At 37.6% G+C, this 15,919-nt stretch overlaps 1 protein-coding gene across 3 annotated transcripts in view; it reads right to left on the bottom strand.

Annotated features, from left to right (window-relative positions):
* Nucleotides 1–2,971: 2,971 nt before the first annotated feature.
* Nucleotides 2,972–15,919, bottom strand: part of PTPN12 (protein tyrosine phosphatase non-receptor type 12) — an 84,988-nt gene continuing 72,040 nt past the window's right edge. The window contains exons 13-18 of one of the 3 annotated variants that reach the window (XM_086610252.1): nt 12,370–13,334; nt 8,915–8,992; nt 7,503–7,582; nt 6,501–6,531; nt 5,024–5,140; nt 2,972–4,426 (exon numbers count right to left, since the gene is read on the bottom strand). In XM_086610252.1, the coding sequence (XP_086466378.1) occupies nt 4,365–4,426; nt 5,024–5,140; nt 6,501–6,531; nt 7,503–7,582; nt 8,915–8,992; nt 12,370–13,334 (1,333 nt within the window). In that variant the 3' untranslated portion in view covers nt 2,972–4,364. Of the gene's footprint in view, nt 4,427–5,023; nt 5,141–6,500; nt 6,532–7,493; nt 7,583–8,914; nt 8,993–12,369; nt 13,335–15,919 lie in introns of all 3 variants that reach the window. The other 2 variants (XM_086610251.1, XM_086610253.1) reach the window with 2 other exon arrangements.

Genomic DNA, 15,919 nt, shown 5'->3' on the forward strand with positions numbered 1-15,919 from the left:
AAAAAAGCCTTTATGTCTGGGCCATTATTCCATAGGATATCCTTGCCAGTGTTTGCAAGCTTTTTTCAGTCCAGCTGAACTGCCAAATCAGACTGGGAGAAACATGGTCCTGTTTGCAGAGTGCTCTGTGCAGTCTAAGGTCACCTGCTTAATTCTGACAATCCATTCCCTTCTCCTTCCAGCCAGGAAGTCCAAGGCTCATCTCTCATTTCTTCTGTGATCTAGCAGTGGAAAGAATATTTTCGGACTGCAAAAAATAATAATGAAATAGCAACTTTTATATTGTTTGTTTCCTTGAACACCACTTGCAATCTTCACTTTTTACCAGGTTATTCCCTTGCTTCAACAATCACAATTGTTCTGACCGATTATCATCAGAACGTCTTTACCATCTTACATTAAGCAGATATATTAATCAGGAGTTGAATAAATTATGAATGGCTACAGCTGGATTGTGGGTGGTCTGCCTGGCATCGGGCCAAAGGGTCCCAGAAGTGTCCAGGCTGCACAGAGCCTCCCTCATCTCAACTCCACCCTACAACCATCACTCCTCTTTACAACCATCTTCTCAATCCTCAAGTGCACTGAAGGGCAGATGCTCTAAGATGCAGTCATTGCTCAGCTCTTCCTTTGCCACCCAAAGCTCGACTATGATCAAAGAAGCTTTAACTGCTGTACAACTCTCCTTCCACATCCACCAGGTAACACAGGAGGAGCCGCTTGTCGCCAACAGTGCAGTATTACCAAATATGTGAAAAGCAAAATTAAATAGATGAGATGATACATTATTGTGTTAAGTGACCTTGAAATAAATCAGCAGTTGTAACATTACTCCATTAGAAACATGGAATTTGTACTTACTATATATTAAAACGTAAGTCATCACTTCATACTACCAAGTGCTATGTGGCACAGTCGGAATTACAACCCGAAACACAGTTTAATCCTCAAATGGAAATATTTAAGTATTCAGCTGTCAGAAGACTGCTGAAAGACAGTACGATCTATAGCATCTATCGTATGATCTAAAAGCAACTTCTCCAGCAGCGTGGGGTTATCACACTGCCCAGTCACTGTGTCACACTTGATCTCCATTCACTCTTTTACAACTTTGTCTCCAAAGAAACCCAATCCAAGATTTCAATATATAAAAACCCGGAGGTAATTCTTCGAGATTTTTCATTGTTCTCCACAGTTCCCAAGTTAGAAATGTCTTTAAGGATAATTATGTTTAATGCAGTAGGCTTTCCTAACAGATAAGAAATAAAAATGCTAAAGTAATGCTCTAATCACTAAAAAGTAGAAAGCTACCTGCCAAATCAATGCAAAACCTAAAACATGCTGCATAATAGAGAAGAGCAACAATATTAGTAGAGGTCAGCTTTCTTCTGAGACTCGAGTATTTACACTTCTAAAACATGGAGAACTCATTCTTCTCCTGATATGACACCTTACTGCATGATTTCTTCAACATTAATACTTTTAGATTATTTAATAAATGGAATATTAGAAAAATATTGAAGGAACAAACAAGCCAATGCAGTGCTTATTAATTAATAAGAACAGCTGGTTTGAGTAGTGTCACTGGTTCTTTGCTGTGGTGATCAAGTCAATTGTATGCCTGACAAAAGCTGCACTTTGGAGACTGATGTTGAAGACTGCTTTTGGAAAATATAATGTGGAAGAATGGAGCCTAACGAAAGGACATGATTCCATGACAGATTTTTTTTTTTATATATATATATATAAAATGAAAACTAGTGTAATATTCTACAAATATTTGAAATTGAATCTAAACCTCTTTAGATTCAGTTTCAAATAAACCACAGCAAAGGTCTTGTTTTTTGAAGAAGCTGTAAGACTGGATAATATTTCAAAGTTATGATGTGAAACTATCCAGCACACAGCACTCAACCCCGCGCTTATCTCTGTACCATCCACAAATGTGGATACAGAAATTAATAACATGGGACAGGTTTTGCCTTGCACTTAAAACTGCCAGTTTACCTGAAATAAAATAGGTGAAAATATATAACTCAGATGAATGTAAGGTGGCAACAGTGAGTTATAAAATAGGTCTGTCAAAGGATACAGAAATCCATACAGGACAACTGCAGTTTGGTATCACTAAAGCAAAGAACAGCTGAGAACTTTCTGTTATGAAGTCAGTCTGGAATACTATCCAAGTCCATGCAAATTTAAGGCAAAAAATATGAACCTGGATGTACTTTATTAAACATTAATGGAAAGTGGAAAATCTACAATCTGCACAGTCCTGTATTTTCTTGGTAGAGAAATATGGAAATGATCCTTAAAAAGCACACTGAAAACCTATTTGGAAGTTTTCTTAATTGAGTTGTTTCAAAAAGGTACAATGATTTGGACTGTCCAGTAGTAACGACAGCCTGTCGTGCATTACGAGACTGCAGGAGATCCCTCAGAGTGAAAGTCTGAGCTAATCATCTTCAGCGCAGGGGAAGGGGAACAAAGTTCAGACCAACTCTATTTGCCAACTGCAAGACATTCCAGCTGTCTGAACTGTTTACAAAGCAGGAATCTGGTTGATATAGGTTATCCCAAATGGCATATATAATTGATTTATTTATTTTTAAATGAATAGTTGCAAAATTATATCCATGGAAAGTTAAGTATTTATAGTGCGTACAGTTCTTTGAAAGATCTTCCCACCTAGGCAGTCTGTCATGTGTTCCAAACGCATGGTGATTAATCCACAGTCAAAGACACTAAGTGCAAGTTACGTACCTTTTGGAAGTTATAACAGGGCTGCTACCCGGGCATTAGCTCTCTTTTAGCAGAGAGGCCCTAAAGGTACAACTAGTAAATTAGACCTAAGGTTTCCATGGCTAAAGTTCTGATTAATATATGGTTTCACCACCTAAAATAAACGTTTTTTTCCTCTAAACATTCCTCTTCAGTTCTCTGGCATTATTGCTAGCCAGAACTTTTGAAGTAGTTACTAAAAACAAGGTCCTGAGTGTCACTCTTTTGTTCAAGTACGAGATCTACAAGCTAAGCCCGACTGCCATCCTTCACTCTTCACTCTTTTAGTTTGCTTCTGAATACAGTTTTTTTCCTAAGAGTAAAAACATCCGTAGTGAGGATTTTGACTCTCTTTAATTTAAAGATTGTATTACAGAAAAGTTTAAGTCAGGAATCCTTATAAGGATTAACTCTTGACATCATATATTGCCAAGATACAGTGTAGCTGCAAGGGCCCTATGTGAACCTTCATTTAAGTTGCTTTCTTACATACGCAGTCTTGGAACAACAAAAATGGTATTTACCATTTGTAAGAGAAGACAGTGGTATTAAACAGTCCTTTTACCAGTGTGTTCTGGTTCTCCCAAGCTAGAAACACGTCATATTAAAACTGCAAAATCCTATTATACAGAAAGTAGATAGAGCTGAATTTTCTGAAGATTGCAACTGATGAAACATTAAAATGAAAACTAAGGAGTGCTGATTATGTAGAATGGTTTCTCTTTTACTGGCAGGTCAAATATACTAGAAACATACAAATATTTTTGATAATCTAATTCCAGATGAACTCAGAACACTGAAGTAACATACACAGGCTAAGAGAATTCAATACTGTTCCAAGGCACTTCCTGAATCTCCATGACTAGATGAAAACCAGAACAAATTAGGTCTGACAATTAAACAGCATATAATATAAAAATAACCTTTTGCTTACAATTTACAAAATGTATTACAATCTTTATCTCTGCTAACCTGCAATTCTAGCTGTGTGTGTCCAGCAAGTTTTGTAAAAAACCCCAGAAACTATTTTCTAAAACATCAGGGCAAATAATTTACAAATAAGGTACACAAAAAATTTAGATCATGCAGAGATTTCTTACATCTTCTGTTAATATTTTATGATTGCAAATTTATCAAATTATATACTTACTTGCCCTGTACATATACAAAATAATGCATACATGGTAATCAAACGTTAGCAAAAAGTAGTCCATAAACACAATCTGTCAAAAGTATTACTATATTAACATATGTCTACAAGCAGCGTGTAACAGGGTTAAAAGACATTAAGGCAATAATACTTGAAGTTACAAAATAAATCATAGGTAATACTTTCTCCTAAGTGTAATAAGGCAGGTAGATGGCCCCAGCAAAAAGTTAAGTGGTAATACTGGAATCCACTGCTGTGAATGATGTTTAAGGTTTTGCGTGGGATGAACTGTGAGAGTGTACCATTTGGTAGTTAGATCTACACTGCTCTGGTTAGTCGCCCCCCAAAAAAGTGGAATACTATTTTTCTAGTTCCCAGTGGCACTTGAGTTTTCCAGTATAATTTATTGATAGTATGTCCATTGGTTCTTAGATCATGTCCATTCTGAGGGTGGCTCTCTTGGTCCTCTGGGCTTTCCACAGCGGTTCCCAAAACCTAAGGAAAGAAACGTATTTAATACTTCTGTCCACTCGGACAACGCAGTCTCGCAAACATTGGCAGCAGTCAGAAGGATTGCTCTAAGACATGCTCCAGCTCTTATGGAAGAGGTTTATTCTCAGGGCTAGAAAATGACTGTGTGGTATTAGGGGTTCTAAAGGCACTATTGCCACAGGAAATACAAACATGAAGAATTTGTATATAACTGTAGTTCACTATTTAAACCTCACCTGGAAAGTACTTCTAAGTACGTACAGTATTACAGCCTTTTTTTTTTCTTTCTCTGTGTACCAAAGCAGTTTGCTCAAGTATTATTTCTGAAAGTTACCCATGCTCTACAGAAATTATATCCTATTTGACTAATTCTGTACTTCGTACACTCTAAAAAACAAAGTGAATAATTGAAGAGTAATTGAATTGCTCATTCTGGGAAAAACTCAGCAATGCTGAAGAGACAAGGCAGACTTGCTTGTCTGGGTTCTGCACCTCAGTGAGTTGGAGGGAGACAGTAGTAGCAGTTATCCAAACTAGTATTGTTAATGAATGTTCTGTTTAAATTGTCTAGTTATTATGTTTTGAATGAATTGTAATTACCAATATCTGTTACTTCTGCAGGAAATTCTGAAATTTGGCCTCTTGCATCAGTGGAACCAGAAAAAGAAATGTGAGGTAAAACGTCAGTTGGTGTTCTGTTGCTTCTTTCAGGACGATCTGAAAACACAGACACCCTCCTTACTGTAACGTTCATTTGGTCAGCACTGTGTGAACGCTATTTTTAAGTACAGCTCAATCTCAAACACAACTTCCATCAAATATTCTTTACAAAAATAAATTTAAAAGCCAATTTTTCATTTCTTAAAAAACTTACTTCAAAATTGTTTATGAAGCAGATGTGCAATGACAGTGACATGTTCCTGTTTGCCAAATATAGATTTTTTGTTTTCATGTTTGTATGGGTATTTAAAATCCCATTAGCACCTATTTATAGCAAGAGCTCACAGTACCATTTTATATATCAATGTAAATGCATCTGTTCATATTCTTTCTAAACTAAAGGTGCTTAAGAAAACTTACGTATCTATGTGTTGCAGTACTTGTATAATCATTGTATTAACAAATCGATAATGTTCTGAAAACTGATTTATTTAAAAAAAAAATCTACCAGGTATTTAACATGCAGCTCCAAATAGACTGTACAAGCCCATTCCAGCATATGCAGAAGATACATGGCAGACAGAAGCTTACAGCTGAAGCAGGTTGCTGCAAAGTTAAACATCAGCTGATCTACACTTCTCACTGAAGCCTTTTCAGAAGATCAAAAATTAAAGACTTCAGTAAACATACAAAATCCATACACATATATACACACACACATCACTGCCAAACATATTTCAGGTTGACCTCTTGTCTTTATGAAATTAAAGAAACTAATTCACCAACTTTTACTATTTCCATTGCAATAACATGGAAAGGTTCTAACTAAGCTGAAAAAATATTGTTGTTATAATATGCATTTAAATTCAGTATTTTTGGTCTTCATTATTTTAGTGTATCCCAAGTTTAACATTAATTTTTAAATTAGATTTATAACTTGCCTCCTCAGTAAACCTGAGAAGCTTTGAAAACAGAAGGCCTTTTCAGAAATGCCAGTGTTTTGACAATGTGCTTAGGTATCTTCAGAGTAAAAGCCAAGTTCAGACAAATTTTTGTTTAGTAGGAAAAATATATTTTGAAGCAAGAGATGGGCTTGTTGCAAGATTACCGTAATTTTAAGAGATTTGCCAATGAAATTAAAGCATCATGGGTTGGAAGTAACTTTTGAAGTAATCATATATATACATTTATTTCAAGGTTAGATCACGAAATATTTGTGAAATTCCAGGAGAAAAATTTCTCCCTGGTGATTTCTAGTCTTCTACTAAATATTATCCCAAAATACTTTATCAGTTCAAATGGTTAGATTCCTTGAACTTTCCACTCTTATGGGGTTACTGGACAGATTAACAAGTGGAAAAAACCACTCTTTTTTGTATGTTTAAAAAAGAATAAGAAAATATTTTCCATCACTTACCAGGTAGTACAGGTGAAGTTGTTTTCAAACCCTGTTAATGAGAAATATTTAAAATAATTCTATAAAATCCTTCCAAAATACTAAAAGAATATCAGAAATTTAAGATGATGGAGACATCTTAAAAAAATATACACCATCCATGAAAATACCTACTTGCTATAACACTAACAAAAAGTGCTACAGTAGTTAATAAATAAGGTTCTGATAGTAAATTCTGTAATATTTAATAAAAATTTAAAATAATCACATTACAAATTATGTTTGCAAAATTAGGTAGTTTAGTTCCCATACTAAATTTACAGTCCCTGAAAATTCATTTGTATCTTTTTTTTGTCAAATTTGTAAGTAGAGTGTAAAGGTGGCTGTGAAGTGTATTAGGGGTGCATGAAGAAAAGGCATGAACGCAAACAAGTTTTGCCAGCTGTTTACGCTGGATGACATTGAGCAAAAAATAAATTTATGCAAAAAGTGAAATCTGATGAGCAGAAAAAGGTTTGTTTAAAAATCAATACGGATATACGGAAAAACTTTATCAGGCAGTGAAACGGGTTGCCCACAGAAGAGATGAAGTCTCCATCTGGAGGTTTCCAAGACTCAACTGGATAAAGCCCTGAGCAGCTTGATCTGAGTCCCTGCTTCATGCAGCAGGTTAGACTAGAGACTGCAATTCTGCTCCAGCTTGAATTAGCCTATTGTTCATTAAGGGCAGACAGTAAGCTCCATAAAACCGGCATGTTTACACTCGTAAAGCCGTAATTTAACATATTAAGGATGATTTTTAAAAGTTCTTAGAAAACTTAGAAAACCAGATCGTTTTCTTGGAAAGAAAACATGCTCTTAAAGCATCAGTTCAGCAGCTCAGGCAGAGGTACAACTGGCTAGTTGAGATGATCAACAGCTGTAACTTTTCACAAGTATGTACTTGGCTTTTTGTTGTAGCTCCCAACCAAACTAGAAACGCCTGATTAGTACAGACTTGTCTCCTATACTTACTGGAGAGACTGTTTGTTCAGGGAGGTGCTGATCACGCAATATGCTCCACTCAGACTGTGCAATCATAACTGGCTTCGGCAAGGGTGCGCCTAGGAAAAATTAAATCAAACTCAACATATTTGAGTGCTCTCCATGATGAGGCATTAGAACACAGCATTAGAAATGTGCTATAAAGCAACTTTTTAAAAATTAAATGCTTGTAAAAACATGAATCTCTCTTTACATGAAGAGCATCCAAGACAAGGGAAGACTCCACAACATAATTTAAAACACAAGACTGCAGTGTTTGCATTGTGGAGATTCATTTCCTTCATTTGGTGGTTCCTTCCTAACTAATAGGAGAATTAGCTTCTTGTTCAATGATGTTTTTAGAATTTTGTTATACCAGCTGTGCAATAATAGCAGATCTGAAAAGACATAGTAAGTAAAGAAAACACAAAAGTCAGGACAGCCATACATGTCCTTTACTGACATCATGCAAAAACACAAGAAAAACTGAAGTGTTTTTAGCAATTCCAGTCCCAAAGAGAGATTTTTTTCTTTTTTTTTTATAAAAAAAAAAGCTTTTTTTGTGTGTTCTCACAGAAAAGAAGCAAGTCCATAATAGCCAAAGAAAGGATCACTTTGACTCTGAACTACCTATGCTTATGATGCTCGAGGGACATATTTAGAAAACTTCAATGTTTTTACACTGAAAATATCTATATTAACACTAATTTGGTCAAAAATTTTTGAAGATTTCACAAAGTGACATTAAACAAATGCCTCAGTAAATAACTACATCAACCTAATTTGTAACTTCATTTCAATTAATCTTTTTGTATTCTGCCATTACTAGCTTGATGAATAAAATATGAAAATATAAGCACATAATTTGTAAGTGTCAGTTTCCTCTTTCAGTTAACCTTTGATACAGGCAAAAAGTAAACTAAGTTAAACTTAAATAAACTGGGCTTATTCACTAGGTGCAGCGCAGTATGAAATGGCATCATCTTTCCTTTGGCCAATAAAGGAAAAATCAGATAAGCACTGTTCATATGTTTTCTCATTACCTACCCGGGAGCAGTAGGAAACTAAATTAACTGGGGAATCCCCTAACTGTAATGCATTTCCCAACTGTATCTCATTTCCATACCCCTCGGATTGAAAGCCAGCTCCACTAAAATCAATATTGAAGTCTCCAATATACTTAAATACCATGTAACAGCACGCCTAGTCAGAAAATGAGAAATAATTTGACAGTGTTCAAGGGCTTGTGAAAGTTAAACCTCAAAATAAGCTATTACGCATGCTAGATTTCATTCCTTTTTACAATTGGCTCCAATACTTTAAGATTAACCAAAAAGCAGGGGCATTCAAATACAATACTGAAATGCATTTCATCTTTTATCCTCAATTATCAGAAAACATTAAGAACTCACTCTCTTCACTTGCTAATACAAATGATTCTGGTGTTCTTTCTGGGAGCGGGGGAGAGGAATCTTCACAAGTATCAGCGTCTAAATCAAACATGACATTTCGATAAGTTAAAAAACACACTTGAATTTTCCTCCTAGATTTTCAGAAGTTGATCTTTTGATAAGTAGATCATCCTAAACTAGTATCAAGTCAAAAGGAAAATTTGCTCTAAACATTATAAAACATTTTGGTTTACCATACTAATGCCTTGGGAGAAACTTCATGCTAACATTATCTTGACATTAAGAGAGAATGATCAGTTTGTATGTAATAAGCGAAAGAAAAGTAAACTACATTTTCAGACTAATTTTCAGCAACTCCAATGAATACTTTTTCTTCATTTTTTTCAGATACAGGAGATAAGCAGAATTAACAGTCTCCACTGGAGCAGTACCATTTGCTTCTTGAACGAGTAACTTTGCCAATAACTGGATCCATAGTAGCTACGGTAATTTAATTGCAGTTCATTACATGTCTGTTTGCAGCCACTGCAAGTGAGAGTAAAGCTCATTATAACTCATTGGCTTCTTGAACTCTTCTGCAGACACTGGTAACTATACTACAGTTGGTGCCTACCAGCTGAACCACTGATGAAGCTCTCAAACTGTGGTAAGAAGCGTGTTGTGATATGAGCTCTTCAGCTCTGCTGAAGACAGTAACTTACTGCTGATGAGCAGCGATTTTGATTTTTACTTAAGTGGGTCTAACCACACTTCCTTCCAAAGTCAACACAGCACAGCTAGATCACACAGTGCAAGAACATCAAGCAGTTTTGCTTTTCAGGACTGCATTGCGCGACAGTAAGTTCTAGGGAAGCTCCATATTAACCACTTCTCTAAAGTCCAAAGTCTTAGTTTTGCTTCCCAAGTCCATCTCTGGGCCCACCCAGGCTGGCTCCCACACTACTGATAGGAACTGAACAGCCTAGTGCAGGTTTATGAGCCAGAAGTGTAAATAGGAGCCAGAGGAGATGGCTACCGCTGGTGCCAGCAACACACCCTGACCTCAGCCTGTTCCCTCTTGCCTCTCAAGAGTGTGCTAACACAAGCTGTTCTGGCAGCAAAAGCCCCACATCAGCCTGCTAAGGAATGTGGAACAGAAATTAAAGGCTTAAAACAATTCAAAGTAGTTGCTGCCGTAAGGAGTCTCATCTGACAACTGTACTCTGCACAGAATTCATAAAATGATGAAGATATGTTTCGACTAACGAAGCCATGAAGCTTGCCCTGCCAACACGTCAGCAGCAGAGACAGGAACTTCATCATGTTTTACAAGTCACTGGGTTCAAAGTGACTCCTCTGAGGGCTGCTCCATCTCAAGTTTACTATACAGCATTAAAAAACCTTCATTTATTGAAATAGTCTCTATAAAAATCAGTAAACAACGTTGTTACAGAGTATGCACTAATCGGAACTGAGTATGGGGTGGTGGTGGTTTGGGTTTTTTTTTGTTGTTGTGGAGTTGTTGCTGGTGGTTTTCTGTTTTGTTTTGTTTTTTAACCTCAAGGTACAAGTACTTTTCACTTCATTTGAATTAAAAAGAGGATTTAATTATGTGGTAAGATCATGCACACCAACAGCTACAGTTAAGCAACTAGAGTGCTGGCAGTTCACAGGCAAGCTTCACTGAGGATTGCACCCACATCCCCAGCTTCAGATAGAAGAGTCCCGAACAAGTAGGAAAATGAAAAAGCTGCTATAAAACATGGTTTAGGATCACTGGTGCGAAGTGATCTAACTCTATATTCCTGAGTCCGAGACGGATTACAAGACCTGCAACCTGAATATAAAATGGGAAGTGTTCACTATCGTATAAGAGGGAACAGATACACCCTCAATAAAAGATAAATTACAAACAATTAATATGAAAAAATCTTAAGCCATTCCTGTAAAACCAGCAACATACCAGCAGCACAAAGGCTGTACTGTTATTTCAGGATGTTTCTGATATGCAGTTACATGAAACAAATTCTTGAGTGACATTTCTCTCATTTGTTACCATATTTATGACATATCACTTATTTTTTTATTTGCATATTCTTACGGCATCTACATAAAGAGATGTGCAGAGAGGTAACGATTTTCAGTTAGTGATGAACAATGATTGCCCTGGGAAAGAAAGAAAAAAGCCTGGCTAAAAGTAGCGTTGGAAAAATACTACAGCACGCAAATTTACCAAAAACAAATCCAAGGAGGACTGCTTGGTATAAATGTTGAAGCAACTATGACATAAAGGGCTTTGTCTTTGCTATGCAGAGCATTTTTAAAGTGCTGCAGGGTTAAAAACAAACATGTACATGCAAGTATTTTTTTGTGCGTACACATAATACCACAAAATCTATCGAATCAGATCCTTTTTAAAGCTGCAAAATAGGTCTTGCTTCTGAATATATGACTTTTGGTGAAAACTTAATTCACAAACCAAGTATTTTCAATATAGCTGGCTCTGCATCCTTGCATTACACCCTGAGCCCCATTTTTCCCCGGAAGTCGCCTGGTCTGCAGAGCCTCCTGAAGCGAGGCCATCGCTCTAGAGAGCTCCCAGCACAAGAGGCTGACCTAATACAGAAGCTCACGTTCTCCTTTCAGCTCCACAGCCTTACTACACACTTTGTTGGACTTTGCACAGGTAGTTACCGAGGCTCAGTTTGTTATTCCCAGATATCATGTTCCAGCCTGACTGAAATCTGAATCTGCACATTTGAGGACTCTTTTGCCTTCGATAAATGATGTAACTTTTTGCAGAAGCAGTCTTACAAACTTTCGTTGCTCAAAAAATTCCAAAAAGCAGTACAAGATTAAAAGCAATTGAATAATTTTCTAAGTACTACTAAAGCAGAACTTAGATTTTTAGATGAACAGCAATAATACCTTGTCTCCCCCTGGCCATGTACAGAAAAAGTGGAAAGAAGGGCTAAATATTTACAATGCTATTAACATATAGAAGTCAAATCATGAGCGACTTCAAAGACTGATACAGTGAAAGAGGTTACGTCTACATTTTTAGGATCAGCACATCAACTAGTGAGCAAGAATTTGATGTGTGTTTGGACAAGCCTGTTTAGAATACTTCTGCTACCAAAACCTGCCATTATTATAGACACTTCCAAGAAATCAGACGTGGAGAGAAAAACGCACCAACTAGTAACACAGAAACCTGCAATTAAGAATGCATTCATACCTCACAACAAAGCTTCTGAAGCAGCTTATCAAGGTCTGTAGTGCCAACAGTGTAACAGACACAGCTCGCATGCAAAACGAAAACTGGAAGGAAGAGAGTTACCCCCTTTCTGAAGCTGACATACTACACTGTTTAAATTCACGTTTAGAAAACTGCATTGTAAAGACATTTATGTTGCCCAACTCTACAGACATAACCAGGTTAAAGAGTAGCACTTCTGAACCACAATGAAACCTACCTTTGCCATCTTCAGAACATGTTAGGGCTGTTAAGTCTTGCCTAGCAATAGACATTGGCAACACTTTTCTGGCAGAAATGTTTTCAGCATTAGTGGCAGCAGAAACTGTGGCACTTGCGGTTGAAACATTAGATGCGCTTTTGCTCATGGCTCTGTCAAAGTTCACCTCGTCTGTGTCAGAATCATCTGAATGAAGAGGATTAGTGAAACAGAGGGGTGCTCGAACAGAAATAGTAGTATGATCAACACTATCACTAGAAGGATGTTCAACTGTGGTGTTTGATACCAGGGAAAGAGTTTTAACACCATGACATAAGATGTCTGAAGACACGTCTTCAGACACTGATGTACGCAGTGCACTTTCAGGCCCATGCAGTGACCACGTGGCATGTCCCTTTTCTGTCAGAGGCAGACGATCCGGTCTTGGTGGAGTATCAGAAACCTGCTGACTCTGCAGACTTTCTGGTGAAGGTATTAAGGCTGTGCTAGACTGTGGCATGCTGCATTCCACACATGAGTTTTGAGAAGCATCTACAAACGAATCCCCTGAAATCTGTTCCTGTGGCTTAAAGCCCTTATCAGCTACACAGGATGACACAGGCTTAATTTTAATTGCATGTCCCCTGTTCAACAGGGAGTTCCCATCAAAGCTTCGTGGTCCCTCCTGAAGAGGTACCTTCTTGATTTCAAAACTTAAGTTGCGCTCCAGCCTTTTCTCTGCACGTTCACTGGATTCATTCTTCCCTGAAAGTTCTGTTGACTTATTATAATTCTCGTTGAGGTCTGTTGAATGCTCTGATGGAACCATGTGCAAAACTGGCTTTGGGTGGTATCTGTCATTGTCCTGCCACACAGTAGTGACTGTTGGATAAGCTGATGGGGGAGATGGTGTTAAGATCGGTGGTACTGGCTGAGGCTCTGGAGGCTGCAAGATTTCTTCTTTAGCGTCTCCTTCTACAAGGCAACTGAAAAAACAAACAAGCAAACAAACATAATTGTGTAAGTTTTCTGTATTTTGACAATATTTTAGATATCTATCCATCTATCTCTGCACTAGTAATGCTTTCACACCAGTATTGAACTCCAGGTGGTGCTTCCACTGCATACAGACAATGGTTATAAAATATGACTAATGGGGTAGGCAAGAACTAAGTCAACCCACTCAAAACGTCTTTCAGAATATCACAAAGACATGAATTCAGGCCAGAACTAATCCTCATTGATAGTTCAAAGATCGCTCACATCCTCTCCCAGAAGCATTTTTTCAGTCTGTCAGACAGTCCCTCTTGTGGCAGGATTTCAGTACTTCTTTGCTTCTTTCTTAAGCAGCAGCTCAGAGGAACTCAACACATGGCATTCAATTTTCAATAAAGCCAAGAAAAATGTCTTTTAAAAAAAACCTTACAGCTTGCTTAATACCAAATATCTTCCTTTATTTTTTACTTTTCTGCACATGTCCAGGAGGATTTTATTTTTATATTTGTGTATTTAATAGTTTCCCTGTAGCTGTAAGGCTAATGATGCAGACTCAGCTCAGCTGACATGAGGTGCACACTGTATAAAAACCATTCACAGTAGAATATATGATCCACATTACAGTGCACATTAGCAAGACCACAGTACTTGTTTTTACAGTTCATCTTAAGCTACTTAAAAGGAGAAGCTCTTCAGGCATATGATCAATTTACTTTCAGATTAGATGCAGAATGTTTCAGTACAAACATTTTGCACAACTGACTAAGGTCTCATCTAGAAACAGGAATTAGGCATTTTCATTCAGACCCTTTAAAAATATTTCCTTTGATTATGTGAGACTAGTAACAGCAATAACTGAGGTGCAAAACAAACATGTGACAAGAACAGAAACACAATTATATAAATTAAAGAATTGATACTTTCAATCCAGGCAGATAAATCAAAGCACAATAGACTACTGTTTGCAAAGAAGTGCGATTTGGCTGCATGCTTGAGCTGAGAAACCAGCCCCTTTTACGTACATAGCTCAGATCACTTCCTGCTGTTGGCAGAGATGTCCTTCACAGGAAAGCAATAAACCCTCTATACAGGCCAGCACATATTGTCCAAGATAGCGATATTTAGAAAACAGATGCTCCTGTCCTCCCATGTTAGGGGAACAGACAGTTCCCAAGGTCACAGAGTCTTTACTGACAAGTTCAGGTGGTCCTAGCACCCAAATAACCTTGAACAAGTAAGAGTCAGCCAAATCTTTGTATACCTTCAGTTTTTTGGGATAATCTATGTCAGTGGCATCATAAATCACTCAAATCCAGCTCCATAACAGGAAACTTGGAACCTTCCCTTGGAGATAAGTTTATCACAGGACATTCTCTTCCCTTGAAAATGGAGTCACCAGTAGACCTGGGACTGTACCTTCCTTTCACGATCCAACATCCTGAAGAACTGAATCTATTCAGAAAAGTGTTCACCGTACTCTTGTGAAATAGACTTTTATTTGCAAATGAATTCAAGGCTACACACCAAAAGCCAGAAAGCAGAGGCTTCCAAAAAGGCAAAAACTCTTACTGCCTGGCTAGATGACATCACTGCAACAGTATTCTCCTGTATTATTTGTGTAAAACCGGGGAGAACACAGCATATCTGGCAGATCTGGAAGAAGGTGTGCCAGTAATAACTCTCATGTTGTAAGGACCAGCAGCATGATACGCAGATTATATTCCCCAGGCCCTGTGCTTTCAGGCTATTTAAATGGAACCTCCATGATAGCAGTAGTAGTTAATCATACATTACTAATTCAGATGAAGAATGAGAATTAAAAAGTATTTTTATTTAAGAGACTTGACAGACTCTGTGGAAGAAAAAGAAATCTCATAACAAGCCATCAGCTACATAATGAAATCACACCTTCTGAGGTGGTAGGTGAAGTCTGGCATCCAGATACAGGTTGTTCTTCAACTTGGAACAGTCAAAGTTTCCAGCTCTACTAGACATGCAGATAGTATCTGTCTTGCTCCTACAAATCTTTCACAGAGGAGGCCCAATCTGAAATCAGAAGTCTAACACAGGTCTAATAAATTTCAGCAACTGCAGGGGAGCTCCAAGAAATCTCAGCTGGATAATCACAGCCAGTCACACACATAAGATGATCAGAAATAAGAGGCATGTCCTTCAAACGCTTTATAGTCAGATAACTACCTAGACAGAAAGGCTGTCACTACTGCCAAAACATCAACAAGACTTTAGAGCCATGGACAGACAAGATCAAAGAAAAGGCTTGCTATTAATATCACATCTCATCTGACTATAAAGTGACTACATCAGTGGACAAAGGAAGAGCTACAGATGTTGTCTAATTGGACTTCTGTAAGGCCTTTGACATGGTCCCCCACAACATCCTTCTCTCTAAATTGGAGAGATATGGATTTGATGGGTAGACTGTTTGGTGGATGAGCAATTGGTTGGATGGTCACATCCAGAGGGTAGTGGTCAACAGCTCAATGTCCAGATGGAGATCAATGACAAGTGGTGTCCCTCAGGAGTCCGTACCAGGACCAGTACTGGTTAGTATCTT

This window comes from Tauraco erythrolophus, chromosome 4, assembly GCF_009769465.1.
Source record: "Tauraco erythrolophus isolate bTauEry1 chromosome 4, bTauEry1.pri, whole genome shotgun sequence".
Taxonomy (NCBI): Eukaryota; Metazoa; Chordata; class Aves; order Musophagiformes; family Musophagidae; genus Tauraco; species Tauraco erythrolophus.